The sequence below is a fragment of the Rutidosis leptorrhynchoides genome, chromosome 3, assembly GCF_046630445.1.
Source record: "Rutidosis leptorrhynchoides isolate AG116_Rl617_1_P2 chromosome 3, CSIRO_AGI_Rlap_v1, whole genome shotgun sequence".
In the NCBI taxonomy this organism is placed as follows: Eukaryota; Viridiplantae; Streptophyta; class Magnoliopsida; order Asterales; family Asteraceae; genus Rutidosis; species Rutidosis leptorrhynchoides.
This window is the reverse complement of record NC_092335.1, coordinates 90,554,452-90,580,159: the sequence shown is the minus strand read 5'-3', so window position 1 is coordinate 90,580,159 and position 25,708 is coordinate 90,554,452. Positions and strand designations below refer to the sequence as shown.

General features: G+C 35.5%; 1 protein-coding gene across 2 annotated transcripts; it reads right to left on the bottom strand.

Moving 5' to 3' along the window:
* Positions 1-938: 938 nt before the first annotated feature.
* On the bottom strand, positions 939-6,580 carry LOC139896464 (uncharacterized). Of its 2 annotated transcripts, none has more exons than XM_071879107.1 (6): positions 6,413-6,580; positions 3,410-3,663; positions 2,513-3,117; positions 2,272-2,417; positions 2,000-2,183; positions 939-1,654 (listed from the first exon to the last, which is right to left on the bottom strand). In XM_071879107.1, exons 2-6 carry the CDS (start codon positions 3,632-3,634, stop codon positions 1,009-1,011), a joined length of 1,806 nt encoding a protein of 601 aa, XP_071735208.1. In that variant the 5' UTR covers positions 3,635-3,663; positions 6,413-6,580; the 3' UTR covers positions 939-1,008. The 2 variants fall into 2 exon arrangements, with proteins under 2 accessions (XP_071735208.1, XP_071735209.1); XM_071879108.1 differs by having other exon boundaries at positions 3,410-3,651.
* Positions 6,581-25,708: the final 19,128 nt, after the last annotated feature.

The window sequence follows — 25,708 nt, the reverse complement described above, 5'->3', positions numbered from 1 at the left end:
GTTACCAGGGATATTTTCGTCATTTGACTTTTTTTTGTCCCCAACGATAAAATAAGCAACTTTCGTAAAAGAAGCAATCCTTCAATGTTACCAAAAAAAATATTTTTTACAAAAAAATCAACTAACTTTTTTGTTTCTCTCTCTTTTCTTCCTCAACTATAAAAGAGTCAACTTTCATAAAATGAACAACCCTTCAATGCTACCAAAAGATGTCAAAAAATATTCTATTTTACAAAATAAATCAACTAACTTAAAAAAAAAAAGGTTAAAAGAAGCAACTTTCACAAAAGGAACAACCCTTCAATGTTAGAGGTCGAAAAAAATTCTTTTTTACAAAATAGATCAAGACTTTTTTATAAACTCGCATTCAAAACGGAGCCTCCAGCGCTAAGCGATGGCTCCACAACTAGTTAATATTATTTTTGAAAAAATAAAAAAAAATTAAAAATTAAAAATTAAAAAAAAAAGGGAAGGAGTGTCATGGTTGGGAATGTTTAGTCATGGATTTAGTCCTGAGAAGGAAGTAGGAAGGAAGTGCTGATATGACACTGAGGACTAAGATGGAGGAGTGTCTCCGTTGAGAGCACTCTTATACCTCATTCATGTTGTGTATACTTACATAACTAACCATCACTTTACATAAAATTTACAAAAATACATTCAATTGATTGAGTTCATAATTATCTCATATACCAATTGATTGACAAAAATACATTCAATCGATTGGCAATAAACGAATGAATAGTATAACAAATGAATAGTACATGATTCATCATAGAATCATAGAGTTGTTTTTCATATTGTCGTTTCATATGAATGCTTTTTTATTTATTTATTTTTCTATGGTCATATATCATTCTGTGTTGAATGACTAATATTCAATTTTGTGCATCATAAAACTCACTCCCATACCCATTCAAATTCAATTAACATAGTAGTGAAACATGTCAACCAAAGTTACGATTACAAAAGTAGAGTAGTATATCAGTAACACAGACAATTAAAAATTTAGTAGCACATTATCAAGTATGGATCTTGTATACGTTTGGCCATCACCTCCACCTCTATACCTTCATAAACATCAAATGGAAGACCTGGAAAGTCGACCTGGAGTTGTTTAACCCACTCCTCATCACTCAATGAACAGTAAAACTTTATATCGGCTTGGCTGATTAGGTTGGTAGGTTTTAGATTGGCAAGGGTTTTCTCCTTGTGATGTAAAAAATTTCGCAATAGTCGCAATAAACCACTCAGTAAATGTGCAGTGTACCATGTTGGATTCGACATGGCTGACCGTAGAGCTCCCCAGATGCCATTATCCCACCTTTTACGCTTTGCCTTACTTTTTGTGAGAAAATCATAGCAGTTATCAAGTGCAACCTGTTCATTTCTAACAAGAACGGCACGTGTGTTACGAAGAGAAGCAACATGGGCTTTATGTGCATTCGTAAGACCAATAACTTTATACTGTGAATTAGCAGCAGCAGCAACCTTCATGGTATGTTGCGTTTCAGCATTCTCAATTAGCGTTTTATATTGTTTTCGAACAGCCTTTGCTTTCGCTTCAAAAATGTCGCTAATCTTCTGAAGGTAAATCATGATATCTTTATCCGGCCATATAAAAATGTGCTTCTCAAGCGTTGAAAGACTTGGCCTACATTTATATATGATTAATTGGTGTTATAACCAACAAATGAGTGTAATAACCCCATAAAAGAATTAATCAATTAAAACATCATTTTAAAAAATACATTTGCAGCAATATAACATTCAAGAATCCGAAAAATCAAAAGCAGTGATTTTGGATTCAAATGTAATATTAGTGTTATAACCCAAAAAAGGATTACTCAAAGGAAGGGGTTGCATGTTAATTATAGTTTAGATTTAACATTCATAAAATTTTACTTTTTATTTGTTCTCCCCCATTTCCCTATGCATCCTTTTCCCTATATATAGATACATATCATAGGATATAAGTAACGTCACATCAGATACATACCTGTTACCTGCTACTGGATCTAACAAACGTGTAATTATAGACTTAGCTTCTACTAATGAATCATCTATCATTGAAACATCAGTGAGATGAGCAGAATTAACCGTATTATCCCCTGTAGCAAACTGATGTTTTAGTTTGGACATACAACGTAGCAAGACTCTCCCAAATAGGTACGCCTGCAAGCCTTAATAAAGAAAGAAAGAAAGAAAAAAAGTACATTAGAATTATTATGATTTCTTACAACTATTAATAACAAGGGCAGTACTAGTTACCTCTAGACCGTGAGGTAAGTTTTCGTGTGCCAATAAGTTCACCAATTGCAACTCTCTGATTTCGGAGCACCTTTATGTATGTTGAATGCAAATTGCAATGAGCTAGATCTATTTTCTCTAAGCTTCTCAATCCAACTATCATGTTTCTACAAATTAATTAAAGAAAACAATATTTAAGGACTTGTATTCTTATTAAGAAAAAAACAATAATTCTTGTTGAATTGTTAAATGTACGACTTACTTTACATACACTCGCCATTTTTTATCCCATCCTGGTTCATTCACTGCTATAAAGTCCTCCAAATCCACATTATATGCTGGAAATCCTAGAATGTAACATTTGGAACCTTCTTCATCTTCAATGAAAGAGGCCCCGAGAAAGGGAACCACATTCTCACATAATCTAGTAATTTTCATCAACTTTTCGTTTTGTAAATAAAAATATTTCCGTTTTTTGATCAAGCCCACAGCCACCTCTTGGCCATTAAGCGTGCCTGAACCCACAGCAGGTGATGGATCTATGTTGAGACGGTTGTGGTACACAATATCTTCGTGTAAGGCAATGTCTTTGAGAGTTTGATTTTCAAACTCAACAACATTATACATGGCACATATCCTTCTTAAGGACTTCAAGTCAAGAGCTTGTGCAACTATACAATCATCTCCATTATTGTAAACACCTGTGTAGATGGGGAATATATAAATCCAGCCACGTTTTCGAAACTCATACACATCCTTTATGATGGTGAAATCCTTTCCCGGAACATGAATGTCAACCTGAGTGTGACTAAGTTTTCCTTTCAGAAATTTATTGATAGAAGCTTCATTGATCTTTTTAACCTGACACTGATGGATAAATGGTTGTTAATAATACTATTGCAGCTAGATACAAATAAATATGATGTGCTAACAGAGTTAAGGAAAAGGGGGTGATATTAAAGCCTGTCACCCACATTGGCCACCTAAAGTAATTACTACTTCTAATATCTTGATGAATTGTGTTATTTTTCTTAATCCTGTTATTTCAAAAAGTCTATTAATTAAACATTGTGTTACTAAGCAAACGAATTTCACATGACTTATACATTATGATATAAGTATGAATAAATTTAATAAAACAATAGTAAAGCTGATATACCTTGGAGCCTTTAACATAAAGATAGATGCTTCTACCATATCGACGTCCATATTTTAACTCTAAGATATCTTCCACTCCTCCCTTTCTGTTGGTGTAAATTTCAATTCCTTGACTTTTCGAGCTCTCAAATGTCCAATCCACAATGCCATTTTTGGGATTCACAAGTGAACAATTTCCCCAATGATCAACAAGTAAAATTTTTTCAGATGGGGTAGGGGAGACCATTGTCGATCAGTGGGAATCTGAAATGGAATCTGAGATGACACAGTGCAAAAAAAAAATAAAAAAAAATATAATAAATAAATAAAACTAAAAAACTTTGCAACATAACATAACCGTAAAATAACAAATAGACAAATGCATTGCTTCCAATGAGTTACACGCCTCACATGCTCACATATCTAAACTAAGGTTTGCAAATTCGATGACTTCACTTTAATTTTATTCAATCAAAATTCACTGAAACAATGCTGTAGCACTCTTCTTTGCGTTTTATTCCAAAAAAATTATTCTGGTACACTAAACCCTAAACAAATATCATATAACTAGTTGAAGGACCCGTGAAATCACATGATTGTTACAGAAAAATTGTTGAATGATATGTCATAATTGACAAATATTATTAAACAGACACACACACATATTACATAGGTATAGATCGGACTTGGTGGTTATTATTAATCTTAAATCTTAAATGAAGTTACATATAGTAATAATAAAATGTTTATTTATAGATACCTAATGTACTGCTATAGATGAATTCATATCTTTCTATTCTCCCATGAAAAAATATAACATATATCATTTAACATGCGTCAAAAGAAAATCCAGCATCCAATATCAAAACATCACACAGACTCAAATCCAGACTCAAACCAGGTAAAGTCCTCCCTTTTTAGAAGGTCGGCTTGACCACTTCAAAGTGTGTGCAACCTGTAGTTGACCAACTAACAACATACATTGTTTCCCCGTTTAAGAACTATAATTTTGGCAATCTACTTACAATGTGTGACATGATTGACAAAAGACTAAATTAAAAAACAAAAGTCAATAATAGCATTTAAATCAAAACATATAAAGGTGACCATAGTAAATGGGTCATGATTATCACAGTACATCATACCAATATAGTTTCAACAGAAAGTATATACACTTCAAAGTGTGTGCAACCTGTAGTTGGCCAACTAACAACATACATTGTTTCCCCGTTAAAGAACTATAATTTTGGCAATCTACTTGCAATGTGTGACATGATTGACAAAAGACTAAATTAAAAAACAAAAGTCAATAATAGCATTTAAATCAAAACATATAAAGGTGACCATAGTAAATGGGTCATGATTATCACAGTACATCATACCAATATAGTTTCAACAGAAAGTATATACACTTCAAAGTGTGTGCAACCTGTAGTTGGCCAACTAACAACATACATTGTTTCCCCGTTTAAGAACTATAATTTTGGCAATCTACTTACAATGTGTGACATGATTGACAAAAGACTAAATTAAAAAACAAAAGTCAATAATAATAGCATTTAAATCAAAACGTATAAAGGTGACCATAGTAAATGGGTCATGATTATCACAGTACATCATACCAATATAGTTTCAACAGAAAGTATATACGAAATTTGTCACGACCTAGAGAAAGAGTCAGTTGAATATACTTATTGAATGAATACAATAGACGTGTACTTATGGTCTCAACCTAACAACTTTTATTAAGGTCACTATTTATTACGATCAAGCTTAATAACTAAATAACCTCGCAGGCGCGGGATTGGGTATTGTTGTTGTTGTTGTTGTTGTTGCTTAATAACTAAATAACATGAACAAAATTGCTTGAACACATGAAAGGTAACAACTTTGAGACAATTACTTCTCAACATCCTCCTTTATGTTTAAGCAAAACAACCATAAAAGAAAAATAATAAGACTGCCATCGGGAAGCATAACAATTGGAAACTTCTTAAACCACACACTGTCTGATATATAACAGCTTAATTCCAATTTTTTTTAGTAGTCAGCAGGAATTGCACAGCAAGATAGGATGCTCAAATGTCACTTTTTAACCCATTAAGTAGCTATCTTTCTCCAAAAAAAAAAAAAAAAAAAAAAAAAAAAAAAAATTAATAGTAAGCAAAAAAAGAGTAAAACTTATTTACTGAATTATAGGCAACATCAATCAATATCACTATAATAACTATACGCCATGCACAAAATAAGTCTTGTTAAGTATATATACATAAGAAACAATTGTAGCATCTTTCACATGCACCTAAACGATCAAACTTAATTTAAAGACCATATCCATAATCTCGAACTGAAATAGGTACATCAAAAACTATACCATATTACTCTTTTTGTCTCGGATATTTGAATATTTCATCAAACACCATTACTGCACTCAGGTGTTCACCATTTAACCCTATCTTTTTCGTTCCAGCATATAATCCAAATAAAAAGTAGAATAACAAATTTTTTATACGCTTTCAAAAATCAGTAATTTTACTACTGCGGTTTTCATTCATCGAGTTCCTAAGAGCAACCCAAAAATTAAAAGATGTAAAAATCATCAATCAGACATGTATATTAACATAGAAACGCATAACAATATCCTTACATAGATAAAGTTACACAACTCATTGCAGATAATAATATATACATAACCCAATGCCCATCAATATCCATCAACTAACTCGATACAAATTAACTTCATGATAATGCTTCACAAGATATAACTTCCTAATTCCTTATTTCATCTACAATTGTGTTTGAGGAGAAACTAAAATCAAACGAATTACCAAAAAAATGAAAAAGAGCAAAATCACAATCACATAAAGATCGCAACTTCTAAATCTCCACATAAATTGTACATCAGTTAACTCCTACCTTAATGCTTTCTATGATCTAAAATCATGATTTTTCAACAGATAATAAAATAGAATTAAAAAAATCTAACAATTAACAAATATAATTGAAGAGTGAGGTCAAGACGAACCTGAAGGAAAAAATTAGGGCAACGGCCGATTGGATGAAGGAAAGCTTCGTAATGGCGCTCGTGTACAAGCGATTGTTTGATTTCTCTGTCAATTACTTTAGGGTTGATTGGATTTAGGGTTTTTCTTTGAAAGAGTTGAAAGTGAGTGACGGATGGGTGAAGAGAGAGGGACGGTTTTTTTTTTTTTTTTTATAAATTAATTGAACTCAGTATTGTTTTATTTTATATGTAGGATAGGATTTTTCTAAAGATACCACTTATGGCTATGCTTAAGAAACTAATACATGCATAATTGTTTTGTACATAACTTAAAATCACCTCAAATAATTACCCCACTACTTATAATGAACAATCATTAAAGCTTGAAATTTTTTCTTAAGTATAGTCTAAGGGTTAACAAATAGAAAAATCCTTTTATTTAATATATTAATTAAGATTAATTAATTAAAATAAATTATGGATGATGTCATTAAGTGGTCCTATTTTATTGACAGGTGTCCCATTATATTTTTTAAGATATGATTTTAATTAAATTTATTTATGAGTCGTACGTTGCACGTGGACTCATACGCAAATATTATTGATTTTTAAACTTATATATGCAATAATGATATCATATGAATTAGTAAATTATGTATTTGTACACAACACACATCATTAATACTTTGATTAATTTTGTTCATGCATATATTGATTACACATCATTAAAACAGAGCAGCCTTATAAGCTTTTAATAAGTTGTATCGTTCCTGTAAGAAAGTAAATAATATAAATTGACATCAAATGTAAGTTAGTAAAATTGTTGCATAGCTCGCTACTAAGTTTGCTGACCTCATCAAAAAAATATAGAAAATTAGTAATAAGAAAAGAATTGAATGTACCCTGATAAATCACTTCTTTTTTTTTTTTTTTTTGGGTTAAAAAAGAGCATCATCATTTGACATGTTCAAATTATGAATGAGTAGTAGCAAACTATAAAGTAACCATTTCTAAGATAAAGATCTACTTATCTGTATCAAGTAGATTCGCTCCATACTCAAAGTAATCTTTTTTAAATCTCCATATCACCCACATTAATAATAGAGGTTTTTTTTATCGTTGGTAATATATACTTACGTGTTGATTGAGGCATGAAATTCGGACTGGGTTTAGGTAGCAGTGGGTTGCTGCAGATCCGATGAGCCTTGGCTTGCCTGCATAAAATATTAGATCACTTCAAGAATAATATCAAATGCCATAATGACACTCTTTAAAAAACAGCTGTAATAACATTAAAATCGAAAGTCAAATATACGATTAGCTGAGAGATCGTAGGAAGTAACAAACAAATTGAATAACGTATCGAATGGCAATGACAAATTACATCTTTAGTCAAAACATATATCAACTATTTGAATGTATAACGAATTTAAAGTGATTGAAAAAGTTGATATTCATTGTTTCTTACCGGTATCATTTTTGACGGAAGTGTTTCAACCAGCATGACTAGCCTGTCTGGACCCGTGTGTAAAAAAACACATTCCATACACAAACCAGCCCGTGCGAGCCTCCCAATTTGCAACCTCCAATAATAACCTTATGCAGAAAACTTGCTTACATGTACCTAACATCCTATAGTTTGTGGAACTATATCTTCAACCCTTCCAAGACCATCTTCAAGAGCTGATCTCGCCTTCTCAAATTTCAATACAACCGAGTCCCTCGTTAAAACTTGAGCATCAAAATGTTAAATCTTACGGTACCAAGTAAATTTTGCTACATTCAGCACAATGTTGAGGAACCATCTTTGCTTTCTCTAACGCTATATGCAACGAACATAATGCTTGAATCCCTGAAGTGCTACGTGGACGAGCATTTTCTAGATCCGAAAAAACGCTCAAGACTTTGACATAAATCAGAGCGAGCGTCTTGCACATTTCTCCATGTAACTACAATAAAAACAAAATGTTAGTCTTATGTCTTACAGAAAAAAGTAACAAATATGTACGCGGTTATTGACGAATTTTAGATGCCCAGATGTGTGATGGTGATGATCGGAAAATAATTAAGGTTATATCAAACAGTTGAAACAAAAAGAATTCAAAAAATATTATGATCGATTACTAACATTCATGTAACTACATCCTAAAAATTGAAGGCAAAAAGTTCGTGTGGCCTAACACAAAACCATTCTCTGACCCTTTACCCAATATGACCATATTGCCATCTCCAGCATAAACGGAAGCAATCTTCAGGTTGTTAAACTACTATTCAGAAATTTAATATGTAACTATTATTCCTTGCTCAAATGAATGAAAGTTGGTAGTAGATTTCACGAATCCACTATAAGATCAAATGGCAAATAAGTACTACGTAGAGGTGGCAATTCCGACCCATAAGATATGTCGCTGAGTTTATTTGGCTCATGTTTTATCTCCTACGTGTCAAGCATTTGGAACTGAATAAAAAAGTATTTGTGAATAAAATTTTGCCCCATCTAACCCATTGTATGGCATCACTAAGTTGTTCTAAAATCTTGCCATGTGGCCCACAACTAACATTACATATTTTTGCTAACTTTGATGTACCTCTTTGTTCCTACAGATTTATCTACACACTTAACAAACACTTCTAAACAGCATGATGATAACTATTTGGTGAGACCCTTTGTATCAACTTAGAAATCAAAAATCTCCTCGTGAAACGGTAACAAATAAACATAAATTTAAAAATACTACTAACTAAGATTTACTAATGTAGTTTTAAAAAATATGAATGAAGTATATATAAGATACCTCGGGTAGGTTAAGCACATACTCTACATTTGCGGATAAGTCTCCATATTCAAGTTAACGAACCAAGAAACCTTTAATCTTATTAGTTAGTACCCAGTTAAGTATGATTATGATCGTGAATATTATTGAACGTACACCAAACACATACCTCTCATGGTCCTTTGAAAGAATCTCTAAAATAGCTGGAAGTGGTTTGTTGTAGCTATCGACTAAGACCTGTATCATATTAGCTAAAAAATAATTTTTTTTGCATCATATTACAAATTTGATCTTACCAGATAGCATGGGATATTCGATAAACTTACCTGATTATCAGATGCATTGCGGTTCCATACGCTCAATATATCTTCATAAAAGTGAATGCTTAACACAATGCCACATATATTATCATTGTAATCAAGTTGATCACCAACCAAAGCAAAACCCTGGCACAAGTAGATAGTTGGCAATCAGGATTTAAATATAAGAATAAGTTTGGCAAATGCAAGTTATTGGATAATAAATTTGTAACAACCCAACCCAAATATCCAACCGAAACAGTAAAAAAAAAAATTTACAAAGGGGTGCGCGTAGCGCAACACCCCTTGTGCGCGGCGCGCACAAGCTGTTTCAGCTTCTGCCCGGTTTTGCCAATTTTCAAATAAAGATCTCCCATTTTCCGACATATTTAGGCGAAACGCTTTTCACAACATGTTATAATATGAAAAACTCACACGATTCAATAATAAAATAAGTTTTTACGAAACGAGGCCCACATCGACCCGAATTACGAGTTTCATACAAAACATGAGTTTCGACCACATTAGTTTAAATTTCAAAAGACACTATGAGCATGGTGTTTGGGGGTTAAACTACCCAAATCTCGGTCAACTCCAAAAGCTATATGTCCAAAAAGCGTCCCCTATCAAAACAAAGCAGGATCTCTAATCCAAACGAACGCCCTTACCCTTGTCCACGCTGGAGCCTATAAAAAGGTAAACAACGAGATAGTAAGCAAAACGCTTAGTGAATGCAATAATTATACACATACATATATAATCTACTTACTTGCAATCACTTACACAATTACCTCATACACGCTAGCATTTAAATTAGCATACCATCACAAAGTATAACGCTAAACCTCCGATAACACAAGCTAGCACAACAATAACATATAACGCGAACAATGTAATATGCTACACTACATCACATAACCACGGTTAACCAAGCGTACAAAGGGAACGATTCTCGCGAATGAACTGCTAGCCATGCAGACGCCACTAGTATGCATCACTAGTCCCTTGGGTGGTATCGCATACCCGAACTTAAAACCCACCCGTCACGTGAAATGTGGTATCACATACCCGAACTTAAAACCCACACTTCACGCCCGCACACACACACACACACATGATGATGAGGTATCGCATACCCGAACTTTAAACCCTCATCCCATGCCAACACAATGTAGTATCGCATACCCGAACTTAAAACCAACATCGCACTTCGCACAAGTAAATACATTACATACACACATGTATAATTATTCCACTCACCTCAACGATTCGGTGACGGTTTTATACTTCCGCAAGCTTCAAAGCAAAGTACCTAACATAATAAGTACTCGATCAACACACAAACTAGTTGGACTAAACACCAACAACCTACTCATGTGCATTTAGTGACTTAATGCATTAAATCACCCATTTACACCAAAACCGTCCAATTAAGGTCAAGACCCTCATTAATCACTAAAAGCTAGTGATTAAGGCCCAACAACACTAACTAATACACAATTAGGGTATTTCATACCCATCTTTCCCAACTAGGCCAATCATTACCCATTTAACCATTTTAAAGTCAACACACCCATTTCGAGTCATCCACTAACCCCATTAACACCCATTTGCTTAATAACTAGATGTGCTAGTAATTAACTAACCAATTTAGACTCATAAACACCAATTAATACTTTGAAACCTGATCGGGTGTGGTCCATTAGGGTTGTATTTACGCTTGGCCCATAAGCTATAAACCCTAATTATCCCTTAAACCTAGTCTTTCCCCTATAAATATAGGGTTCTCTCCCTACATCAAAGACACCTCATACGGTCATTCAATCTCGCCTCAACTCCTCCTCCACCGCAAGTCCGCAACGCATACGGTAGTTCTCGCCAGATCTTCTCCACGATCGTCTTCACGATCGCAACACTAGGGTTTTTACCTATGGGCCTTGTAGGGTTTTTTCTCCCTTTGCCGTCGATAGGTTCCGACTATCGACCGGCGGGCAATTCGTTGGCCACCCTCCCGAGATCATCATCTCGGGTACGGGTTATCACGGTAACCGGACCGAAGTTCAACGACGTTGACGCCTAAAAAAACCCTTTCGCATTGTTATTCGTGTATAGGTTTTCCCTTGGAAAAAATATGCATAAACAAGTGGCGCCCACCATGGCGCCCGAAGCAAAAAATCTCAAAGTTTTTATCCTACCGATCTGCTAGTAAGTTTCTGTTAATGTTTTTATCAATTATCTTGATCTGATATTAGATGGGAATACACCACTTGGATGCATGATACAATACCATGAATACGTGATTTGTTGATCACTATTTAATTAATATTTACAATTACAGTTGATTGATTTTCACATAAAATCTATTGACCTCCATATATTGTTATATTGTGGCTATGGTATCGTCAAGTTATTTCACAAACCTCAAAAGTTTTGTGGGAATGAATTTCCAAATAGATCTCAACTTTTGGGTACATCTCAACGACATAACTTTGAGAACGGGTCTCTAGATAATATCTCGTACTCCTACTTACGCATTCGGTTTGAGAAAGTTTGTTTTTTATTTTGTTGAATTGTTTATTTGTATGCGGTTTTAAGAAAACAATATGCGCAGCTATCATTACGATCTTTCACGCACACATATGCAGAATTGGTTTTCCGCGTAGCTTTCGTGCAGCGACCTCGCGTAGCTTCAAAAGGAATTGGTTTTCCGCACAGCTATCCGCGCAACTACCCGCACAACTTTTGCGTAGCTTCACGCGGAATTGGTTTTCCGCAGGCTGTCCGCGTATCTACCGCATAACTATTGCGCACACTTGTTTTGGTTTTACTATATTGCAATGGAGAATTCGATACGGTACTTAACAAAAGATATCATACCGAACTGGGGGGACTTGATCGGGTGTGGTCCATTAGGGTTGTATTTACGCTTGGCCCATAAGCTATAAACCCTAATTATCCCTTAACCCTAGTCTTTCCCCTATAAATATAGGGTTATCTCCCTACATCAAAGACACCTCATACGGTCATTTAATCTCGCGTCAACTCCTCCTCCACCTCAAGTTCGCAACGCACGCGACAGTCATCGCCGGATCTTCTCCACGATCGCAACACTAGGTTTTTTTCCTACGGGTCTTGTAGGGTTTTTTCTCCCTTTGCCGTCGATAGGTTCCGACTATCGACCGACGAGCAATTCGTTGGCCACCCTCCCGAGATCATCATCTCGGGTACGGGTTATCACGGTAATCGGACCGGAGTTCAACGACGTTGACGCCTAAAAAAACCCTTTCACATTGTTGTTCATGTGTAGGTTTTCCCTACACATGCATAAGAGCGAGCTAGGTTAGTTATTATTGAGCCCTCATGACTCAATCTTACCCAAGAACACCTAGAATCACCAAATATGGGTTTTATGTTCATCATTAACCCAAACCCTAACCATTAAACAAATTAAAACAAGGAAATCAAGATTAGAGCTTACCACCACAACCACAACGTAGCTAGTGATGAGATGAACAACTTTATAACTCGAGCTAAGACCCAAAACTAGCTTCTTCTTCCTTTTCTTGAGCTTTCTCACACTAGAAATCCCTCTCTCTCTAAAATTGATGTGGAAGAGATGAAGTAGTTGGAAGGGGAGTAATGACACCCCAAGATCTGATCTAGTGGCCTTAAACTCATCCCCAAGTGAATTGACTAAAAAGCCCTTCTAAAATATCCACTTAAAAGAAATAGGAACTGCCAGCTGAAAAGGGTGTGCGGCGCGCTCCCATGCATGTGTGTGGCGCACACGATGCTCAGAATTGTCTCTGATCACATTTTAATTATACACAGCTTCCCACCCTTCATGCACCTTATTTACACTTTGTACAATAAATATTTGGGTGTTACAACTCTCCCCCACTTGAATCGGAGCGCGTCCTCGTGATCCAAGCCGCATGACAAGAGGCAAGATAAACCAACACAAATTCTTCGGGTTCCCATGTAAACTCGAAACCTTTACTACGACGCCATTGAACTTTATAAGTTCTCACTTCTTTATTCCTCAACCTTTTCACCTTTTCGTCGAGTATCGCAATCGGCTCCTCAACATACTCTAACTTGTTGTTTAATTCAATTTCGTCTAGTGGCATCCATGAGGAATCATCCGCAAGACACTTACGGAGATGGGAAACATGTAATGTATTATGGATCCCCGCAAGCTCTTCGGGTAATTCCAAACGATACTCAACTTCACCAACACGAGCTAAAATTTTAAATGGCCCAATAAACTGAGGAGCTAACTTTCCCCGTTTTTGAAACCGAATAATACCCTTCCATGGCGAAACCTTAAGCATCACCATGTCACCTTCTTGGAACTCAATCAATCGCCTATGTTTGTCGGCATACGACTTTTTTCTATCTTGAGCCGCTTTCAAATGAGTCCGAATCATCTCAATCTTACTATTCGTCTCTAACACCAAATCGGTATTCCCGATTTCTCTTTGACCCACTTCACCCCAACAAATCGGAGTTCGACACTTCCGCCCATAAAGCATCTCATAAGGTGGCATCCCGATACTAGTATGATAACTATTATTGTATGAGAATTCCACCAATGGTAAGTGCTCATCCCAACTACCACCGAAATTGATAATACACGTCCGTAACATATCCTCCAATGTTTGGTTTGTACGTTCGGTTTGACCGTCCGTTTGAGGATGGTACGCCGTGCTCATTCTCAATTGTGTACCCATATCTTCATGAAACTTATTCCAAAATCGAAATGTGAAACGAGTATCCCGATCCGAAATAATTGATATAGGAACCCCATGTCTCGATATCACCTCCTTGATAAACAACTTTGATAAAGCCTCCGACGATATTGTTTCTCGAATGGGAAGAAACAAAGCACTTTTCGTCAACCGATCAACTATCACCCAAATTGAATCGAATTGGGTTCTCGCTGTCTTTGGTAACTCTGTAATGAAATCCATGGTAATGTGCTCTCATTTCCATTTCAGAACTTCCAACGGTTGTAACTTACCATACGGCTTTTGGTGTTCGGCCTTAACTTGCAAACACGTGACACATTGTTCAACATACTTTACAACATCACGCTTCATGTCTGGCCACCAATACTCTTTCTTCAAATCAAGATACATTTTCGTCATGCCCGGATGAATGGAATACTTTGACTTATGTGCTTCGTCAAGTAGCACTTGTCGATAATCTCCCATTCTCGGCACCCACACTCTTCCTTGAAAAGACAACAAATCATGCGGGCCTAAGGTAATAAACTCCGTTTGGCCCACAATTCGTTTCTCATGCTTATTGTTAACAAAAGTGTGACAATCCGGAAATTTTAGACCAAATTTAAACTTTATCTTTATATTATTCCGACACGATAAAGCAAAGTCTGTTAAGTTAAATCTCCAACATTTTAAACTGTGTTCATGTAATCATTTAACCTCGACCAAATTCCAACGATTCATGAACCAATATATAAATGGATATGAATATAGATGTATATACATATGTATATATATATATATATATATATATATATATATATATATATATATATATATATATATATATATATTAACTTGAAAACGCTAATAAAGTATTAAAGGTATAATACTTTACATAAACGTATTTGTTTCAATATGTTTATCGATGGATTATAAGATAATATCAAATGATTGAGTTATCAAAATTCTTTATGATATGATTTACGTGTCTCTGTTGAGAGGACCACTTTGAATTAGGAAACCTTTCCTTTTTAACAGTATTCAGAATAATTGGTAAAGTAATCTACCATTAAGAACAAAGTGTCAATTAATGGAAGTTAGACAAAAGTTAATGGAGAACCAAATTTTATAATATTTGATTGATTTAATTTCAAATGTGCGAAAACATTTTTAGATATAATAGAAATTAATTGTTAAAATGTTTTTGTTTAAATAACGTAATTTGAATATATATTTTACAAAGTGATAAAATATAATATTAACTTGTTCATAAAACGTTTTGATTTAAAACAATATTATTAAATATACTTTGATAAATAACGAGAAAATGATTTAAAGAAGCAAATGACCAAAACACTCGAAAGTTCAAGATACACTTTGAGTAATATAGTTTATTGATATTTTAAGAATATATTTTGACAAAGGTACGAATCACGAAAAGTAAAATACAAGTTTTCTTAGCGTACGAAAGGACGTTCGAAAAACCGGAACCGGGACATAAGTCGAGCGTCAACATACAAGTTATCGGAACTAAAATTACAAGTCACCTATACACGAGAATATAATATAATATATATATAATTAATATAAATTATATATAATATAAATATAATTATAATAATATGTCGACAAGGAAAATAACAAAACATGTGTGAGCTGGCAGACCATCCCATGCGATCGCATGGGAAATGGCCTGGAAAGCCATGCGATCGCATGGCCACCAAGGACAGGCCACATCTATAAAAGCTCGATCATTTCTGGTTTCGTCTCACACATATATCATCTATCTATCTCCCTCTGTATATATATAATTATATTATTATTATTATTATTATTATTATTATTATTATTATTATTATTATTATTATTATTATTATTATTATTATTATTATTATTATTATTATTATTAAAGATTAATATTAGTATTAATCGTATTATTATTAGTAGTATTTGTATTATTATTAGTATTATACATACTATACTACGACGAGGTTATGTCCAAACAATTTCAAAAATGGTTTTCGAGTGAGTCAAAGCTAAGGAAACTATGGATTGTAGCTATGGAGGTTATGGGTAATGTTCATGGGTATTGTTCGCAAGTCAAACCTAGTGTTTATCATCTCTGTTGCGTCTACGTACTTTCCTACAATATTAAATCACAATATTGATACGTGAGCATTCATATCTTATCTTTTATATATTAATAGTGTATCCATGTCTAATGCTTGAGTATATATGTTTATGCATGCTTGTATGCTTTAATTTTGTCGTTAGATAGTTTATGATAAATCACGAATTTGATACATATGTTATTGATATAAGGTATATGATATGCATGTCGATGGAAAGCTGTCGAAAATTTAATAACTTTTCATTTAGAAATCGTGTGTTTTCGAGGAACGGATTAAAAGTTATGGTCAACTGAATTATAATTAACATTAATTGAAATTGTTTTTGAACCTGCAATATTTAAACAACTTGTTTATAAGATTGATAAATTGGATTTTCAAATATTACTAATCGAGTAAATGAATTTCTATATAAGGCACGTCTCGTCATGTTGAACAGTTGTCAAAGTTGACTGTCTTATCATGTTTTAAAGCTTTATAAACACTATAATTTGATTTTTCAAGTATTGGAAAACTATATGAAAATCTTGTTCGATTGCCATGATAATTCAAATATAATATAGCTCCTGAAATAAATAATATTTTGAGTTTGATAAACTATAAATTCGTTCAATTATCAAGACTTATATTATGTTAACAAACATGTATAGAGTTAAAGATCAAATTAGGTCAGGGTGACTTTTGAGATGACTTTTGTTAACTTCTGAATGTCGGTCTCGAGCATTAGGATTGTGATACACTATGACCTGACCTAGCTTGTTAGACATGTATTGACCAACATATGTTCTCTAGGTTGAGATCTACGGTTATTTTGCATTCCGAGTTTCGGTCACATTTCGGTGAATGACCTTATGTGCTGCTAAGGTGAGTTTATAGATCCCTTTTTCATTGCTTTTGCAATCTATATTTTCGGGCTGAGAATACATGTACTTTATTTTAAACACAATTGACACAAGTACACACTTAATTCTACACTGAGTTTGAACCGAAAATCCCTTAGCTTTGGTAACTAGTAACTGCCGGTTATAAGAACTGGTGGGCGTGAGTAGTTGTATATGGATCCATAGGGCTTGACATCCCCGTCTGTTCCAGGTATAGAAACCCTAGCCTAAACTATAAAACAGACGTATGCTATTTGAAGTTAGTACACGTTGGGCGTGTATTGTACATGTTGGTTGCATGTATGTTAAAACAGGGGTACTTATTATAACGTTAAAGTTTAGTTACCAGGGTGTTCAATCTTGTAGAATAATTTGATAAACGTTTCTAGATAAAACAACTGAAATCTTATGATCCACCTTTATATACAGATTATGCGCAACATTAAAACTATGAACTCACCAACCTTTGTGTTGACACTTTTAAGCATGTTTATTCTCAGGTTCCTAGAAGTCTTCCGCTGTTTACTTATATGTGATACAAGCTGTTTGCTTATATGTGATACAAGCTATGTGCATGGAGTCATACATGCTTTATTTGAGAAAACGTTGCATTCACAAAATCATCACCATGTATCTTATTTTGACTACATTATCAATGGATGTAGTATTGTAAACTAATTACAGTGATTGTCTATATGTAGAAATCATCAAACGTCAAAAACCTTGGAATTTGATATTCAATTATGGTGTACCTTTTCAAAAGAATGCAATGTTTACAAAACGTATCATGTAGAGGTCAGTACCTCACTGTGGAATCGATGAATGATGTATTCGTCCAAAGGGATTTGGAAGGATCATCACAAAAAGCTTCAATTTGAATCTCACCGAGCTTTACAAGAAAATTGTTAGTAATAATCATGCATAACGATCCTACTCGTATCACCGGATGTTGACTCTTTCGACTTAGCACATCCGCGACCACGTTCGCCTTTCCCGGATGGTAAAGTATCTCACAATCATAATCTTTTACCACATCCATCCATCTACGTTGACGATAATTCAAATCTCGTTGATCAAAAATATGTTTTAAGCTCTTGTGATCCGAATATATCGTACACTTGACACCGTACAAATAATGGCGCCAAATTTTCAACGCATGAACAACCGCCGCCAACTCAAGATCATGAGTCGGATATCTCGTTTCATGTTCCTTTAATTGTCGAGAGGCGTAAGCGATGACTTTACCTCTTTGCATTAGAACACACCCGAGCCCATTTAGGGACGCATCACAATAAACCGTCATGTCTTCTACCCCTTCTGGCAACACTAACACCAGAGCTTGACACAACTTCTCTTTTAACAATTGAAAAGCAATTTCTTGCTCGTTTTCCCAATTAAACTTAGCGTTCTTCCTCGTCAACTTCTTCAATGGAGAAGCGATTTTGGAAAAGTCTTGGATAAACTGACGATAATAACCGGCCAATCCGAGGAAACTTCGGATTTCCGTAGGCGTAGTCGGTCGTCCCCAATTCTTCACCGTCTCAATATTTCCCGGATCTACTTGAATCCCCTCTTTATTAACAATATGACCAAGGAATTGAACCTCCCTTAGCTAAAATTCACATTTGGAGAATTCAGCAAACAACTTCTCCTTTCGTAACGTCTTCAATACTTCACGCAAATGACGTTCGTGTTCTTTCATACTCTTCGAGTAGACAAGTATGTCGTCAATGAACATAATTACCGACTTGTCCAACATAGGTTGGCACACTCGGTTCATAAGGTCGATGAATGCCGCTGGTGCATTCGTAAGACTAAAAGGCATAACTACAAACTCATAATGCCCGTAACGCGTTCAAAAAGACGTTTTCTCAATATCTTCCTCCCGGACCCGCATTTGGTGATAGCCGGACCGTAAGTCAATTTTAGAAAAATACGTCGCACCTTGGAGTTGGTCAAACAAACCGTCAATCCGAGGCAATGGATAACGATTCTTAATCGTCACTTTGTTCAACTCCCGATAATCGATGCACATCCACATACTACCATCCTTCTTCTTCACGAATAAAACCGGTGCGCCCCATGGCGAAGCACTCGGTCGGATAAAACCCTTTTCAAGCAACTCTTGGGTTTGATTCAACAACTCTTGCATTTTCATTGGTGCTAAACGATAGGGAGTTTTAGCAATGGGAGTAGCCCCTGGAACCAATTCAATGCGAAACTCAACTTGTCTTTCCGCCGGAACACCCGGTAATTCATCCGGAAAAATGTCTTCGAATTCACTAACCACCAGAATTTCACAAATGGATGGTGGCTCTTCACGAGTATTAACCACATGGGCAAGAAAAGCCATGCCACCACTAACAAGAAAATGACGTGCCTGTGCATAAGTGCATAATGGCACAAGTCTTCTTCGTTTCTCGCCATGAATAATTAACTCTCCCTCACTTGGGGTCTTCACACGAATAGAATTTTCATGGCATACAATATCGGCTCTATAACGATCGAGCCAATCCATACCAATGACAATATCAAACTCACCCAAAGTCATCGGGATAAGATCGATTTTAAACATTTTGGCACCAAACACAACATTACAATCTTTACAAACATCAACCCCTAGCACCGTCTTGCCATACGCTATCTCGACTTCTACCGGATGACTTAACTTAGCTAGCGGTTTATCAAGTTTAGGCATAAATCTCGGAGACACAAACGACAAATTAGCACCAGTATCAAAAAGTATCCTTGCCGGATTAGAGTTAACCATGAAAGTACCTGAGACAACTTCATTGGATTGTTTAGCCTCATCATTGGTCATCAAGTAGTTGCGACCCCTAGCCGTACCCGCCGCTTTCTCTAACTTTTTCACTTGGTCACCATACAAATCGGGACACTCCGACTTTCGATGTCCTTGCTTTTGGCAATTAAAGCATGTGAGCGTGTTCGTAACCGGCTTTGGGCATTCACGCGAGATATGACCCTTTTGCCCACAATTATAGCAATTAGGGAGAAAACTTCTGAAACCACTCTTCTTAACACTATTAACACTTTCGGAGCCCTTCTTGCTCTTCTTGTTTGAAAAGTTCGATTGACTCGAACCTTCGAATTTTCTCTTAGAAAAAGAGAAATCACTTCTTTTCGGAACCTCCGGCTCAAAACCCCGGGCTAACTTAAACAATTCATTAAAAGACTTAGCCATTCCCCGACTAATCTTACACTTCAACTCATCGCTTAGTGTACGATAAAAATCTAGCATCAACTTGTGGTCATCACCAACATACTCCGGACAAAAACGAGTCTTTACCAAGAAGACTTGAGAGTAACCAAGTCCACTGAACCTTGTCGCAAATTGTGCAACTCGTCTAGAATTCTATCAAGGTCGGAAGAAGTTCGGTATTCTTTGAAAAATTCCTTTTTAAACTCTTCCAACGTCAAGCTCATGTATTGCTCTTCCCCATATAATTGGATTTTATCGTCCCACTACAACTTGGCCTCTTCATGCAACATACTAGAACCGTACCTCGTCTTCTTCTCGGGAGGACACTCCGAGGTACGGAAAGCCCTCTCGATGTCGGAAATCCAACATGTGCTTTTCAACGGATCCTTTACTCCATTAAACATAGGAGGTTGAGCATCCTTGAAGTTTTTGTAATGAAAGTCTCGCCTTCCATGTCCACCGTTACCATCACCCCCTTCACCCCGAGGATAAATATTTCTAGCTTCTAATGCCTCTTCGATCGAGGCATTCATTCGCTCATTTATTAACTCGGTTACTTGCCCATCAACCGATTCTTGGAAAACCTTTCGGACATCGTCGAGAAATTCCACTTTTAGCTTTTTAAAGATGGCCTCAACCTTGGCTGTGAACTCGAGGTCCTCGCTCGTACCTCCTTCATGGTTTTCAGGTCCGTTTCTCGTCTTCATACTATAAAACGAGAATAGGTTAAACAATGAAACGAAAGGGCAAAACATCATATTCATATACAAATCACTGCCCCATCTTGCTTAACAATTGTCGTACATCGCTTGTTTAATACGATTTGAACCCTTAACAACGGTAGCTAATCATTGTTACGCGAGCACGTCGTATTAACTCGCTAGCACAACGTCTATCTCGCTTGATGATTGCAACACAACATAAAATAATTAGCGCATAGTTAGTTCACCTAAATCTTGGAACTAACCAATCCCCGGTTCGACCCGTCTCCTACAAGTCCCGCATAAAGCGCATACATAATAAAGTCTAAGTCTAGGCACCTATCTCAAGTCGCCTAAATCCCTTAGACCATGCTCTGATACCAGTTGTAACAACCCAACCCAAATATCCAACCGAAACAGTAAACAAATTTTTTTTTTTACAAAGGGGTGCGCGGCGTGCAACACCCCTTGTACGCGGCGCGCACAAGCTGTTTCAGCTTCTGTCCAGTTTTGCCAATTTTCAAATAAAGATCTCCCACTTCTCGACATATTTAGGCAAAACGCTTTTCACAACATGTTATAATATGAACAACTCACACGATTCAATAATAAAATAAGTTTTTACGAAACGGGGCCCACATCGATCCGAATTACGAGTTTCATACAAAACATGAGTATCGACCACATTAGTTTAAATTCCAAACGACACTATGAGCATGGTGTTTGGGGGTTAAACTACCCAAATCTCGGTCAACTCCAAAAGCTATATGTCCAAAAAGCGTCCCCTATCAAAACAAAGCGGGATCCCTAATCCAAACGAACGCTCTACCCTTGTCCACGCCGGAGCCTATAAAAAGGTAAACAATGAGAGAGTAAGCAAAATGCTTAGTGAATGCAATAATTATACACATATATATATATATATATATATATATATATATATATATATATATATATATATATATATATATATATATATATATATATATTACCTACTTACTTGCAATCACTTACACAATTACCTTATACACGCTAGCATTTAAATTAGCATACCATCACAAAGTATCAGGCTAAACCTCCGATAACATAAGCTAGCACAACAATAACATATAACGCGAACAATGTAATATGCTACACTACATCACATAACCATGGTTAACCAATCGTACACAGGGAATGATTCTCGCGAATGAACCGTTAGCCACGCAGACGCCACTAGTATGTATCACTAGTCCCTTGGGTGGTATCGCATACCCGAACTTAAAACTCACACTTCACGCCCGCACACACACATGATGATGAGGTATCGCATACCCGAACTTTAAACCCTCATCCCATGCCAACACGATGTGGTATCGCATACTCGAACTTAAAACCAACATCGCACTTCGCACAAGTAAATACATTACATACACACATGTATAATTATTCCACCCACCTCAATGATTCGGTGACGGTTTTATACTTCCGCAAGCTTCAAAGCAATGTACCTAACACAATAAGTACTCGATTAACACACAAACTAGTTGGACTAAACACCAACAACCTACTCATGTGCATTTAGTGACTTAATGCATTAAATCACCCCTTTACACCAAAACCGTCCATTTAAGGTCAAGACCCTCATTAATCACTAAAAGCTAGTGATTAAGGCCCAATAACACTAACTAATACAAAATTAGGTTATTTCATACCCATCTTTCCCAACTAGGCCAATCATTACCCATTTGACCATTTTAAAGTCAACACACCCATTTCGGGTCATCCACTAACCCCATTAACACCCATTTGCTTAATAACCAGATGTGCTAGTAATTAACTAATCAATTTAGACTCATACACACCAATTAACACTTTCTGTGACAGCCTAGTTATGGGCCTAGAAGAAATAGGTATATTGTGTTATTTTATTGTTATAATTTAAATGTGTTATTTAAATTATGAGTAATTAATATGAATTAATTATGAGGAGTGAAATAATAAATTATGTGTTGATAATTTATTATGTGAACTTGTGAATGTGCTTGTGACGATGGTCACAAAAAATATATGTTTTTGTGATTTGTACTTCGTTAGGACTGCCTAATGAATACATTGTGTTTCCGATTACGGATAAAATATCAGTTAAATATGATTGAAATATAAAGTGATGCCTTTTTGTGTGAATGTACACGTGTGTACACGTGTTTACATCTTCTTTCATTTCTTTATTTAATTTCAATCACACACATATGCCAAACATCACTCATCTATTTTATATATTTCTAATTAATTGATTATAAACAAGAAAATGATGGTTCCTGGGTTTTGTTTCTCGCATACACATAGAACAAAATATTCATATACAAACGCATCCTAGTCTTCCATGCTCTCCGATTCGTGACCCTAATTAGTGAAGGAAAAGTTATTTGTTTCTTGCCACCAACAGTAGAAGCAAGGTATTTGCATATATATGATTGATATATATAATTGTAAGTTTTTATTAGTTATGATAACTAATAGGGTTGTGATCAAATTTAGTTATGTGTTGTTTATATGCTTAAATTGATAGTGATTATAACTTGGTTATGATATTTACATGATTCGAGTATGCTTGATTTGTGTTAAATTTGTATAAATGGTGATTAAAGTTTTAGGGTTCATATTTATATAAATTGGGGATTTTGGTACTTTGTTCCTAAATCTTATATATATGTGTATAGATATATGATGATGTATTAGATACATAGTGGTACATGTATATATGCATAGTGATTATTCAAGTGTGCATATTTACTTGATTGATGTAAACATGTATGTATTGAGATGTTAGTGTATATATATATATATATATATATATATATATATATATATATATATATATATATATATATATACTTGTATTGTATATGTATGTGATGTTTTATATATCTACTGTGATATGCATATTGTTAGATGGTAATATTGTGTATATATGCATATATGTGTAAGTATGTATATTGAATATACATATTGTGATATTGTTAGTAAATGATATGATTTACTAACTTGTTCAGTGTTTATTCTCAGGTGATAAAGTGGATGTGAAGACTCAGTAATATAAGACCACTGAGTTTTGCTGGTAATCGGTGAATGGGACTATCTTTATGGGCATGATTATACAGTGATGAGTGTAGTGATTAGTACCATGCTTATAATTAGACTTTGTAATGAGTCTGTGACCAGTGCAGTGACTATATGTGATTATGGTGGGCACCCAGTGAACGTCGAGGTGTTTTGTGTGACGTAAGAGGTCAATGCTATTTACCTTGTGTATTTAGGGTAATAGTATTGGGTCCAAGTGTTACTGATTAGTGGTATAGTGTGAATGACTAGTGCGTCACGTCTGGAAGACTATACCAGTGACTCAGTAGTGTGGACTATCGGTATATTCCAGCTTGATCAGCTATGGGTTACCGGTCCTCTTGTGTATGGCTTTAAATGATTAGTGACTAGTGCCTTTAAGCTGTGCTTAATGCTTGTAGTGATGTATACCTAGATATTGTCATTCACTTAGCGTTAGGCTAATTCCCCCACAGTGTTTTGCCTTGCAGGTATAGATTAGCAGCTTTTGGTGGGTTTTGCAGGACAACTGAAGATGTTTGACACAGTGCCACTCTGATGTGTTTTGTAATAAACTATATGGTTAAATGGCTTGTAGTAATAACGTAACACCAGTGTTTTGCGTAATCATATGTTTATGTAAATAATATATGATATGTAAATTAATTAGTCTTCCGCTGTGAGTGTCTTAAAAAAATGTATGTAGAAAGTACGGTGTTACAAGTTGGTATCAGAGCATAGGTTTGGCAGTATGTGCACTGTGTACGTGACTTACTCCCAAACTTATGAATGTGTCGTGTCAAACATCCGAGTGGGGAATAAGTGAATGTAGAGATATGTGCCTAGGTGATTGTGCTTAGTGATAGGTGCTAACAGGTTATCAACTAAGCTTTTGTGAGATGATGTGTTTGCAGACAGGTATGACTGACCAGACCAGAAATAACGATGCCCCTTTGACCCCCGGACCCGGAATATTTAGAGCACCGTCAGTGGATCATAGTCCGGAACGTGATCCAGATGAGTATGTTTTACAGTTAGAAAGCCAACTACATGAAACTCGAGAAAAAGTGAAGGAACTAGAGGCCCAAATCAGGCATTCAACTGTGGTGTCTGACGCAAGTGATCCACCGATACCCCCAGGGTTTACTGGTACTCAGTATACATCCGGCCCGTCGGGTAGTGCTTCCCAACCACCTCAGTTTCAACCTCAAGTTCTACCTCAAATGCCATATCAAACTTCCCAACAATACCAGTACCCTCTTCAATATCAGTACGCGACAACGAATCCATTTCAAACTCCTATGTTTCAGCAATTGGTGAAGGAGAAGAAGAAGTGTACGTTGAAGCAGTTTATGTACTGCAAGCCCTCTGAGTATTCGGGTCATCGCGATCCGATTGTGACAATAAATTAGTTAAGGGAAGTGGAACGGGCATTGAAAGCTTGTCAATGTGAACCAGAATTATGGGTAACTTATGCTAGCCAACTGTTAAAGAATCAAGCT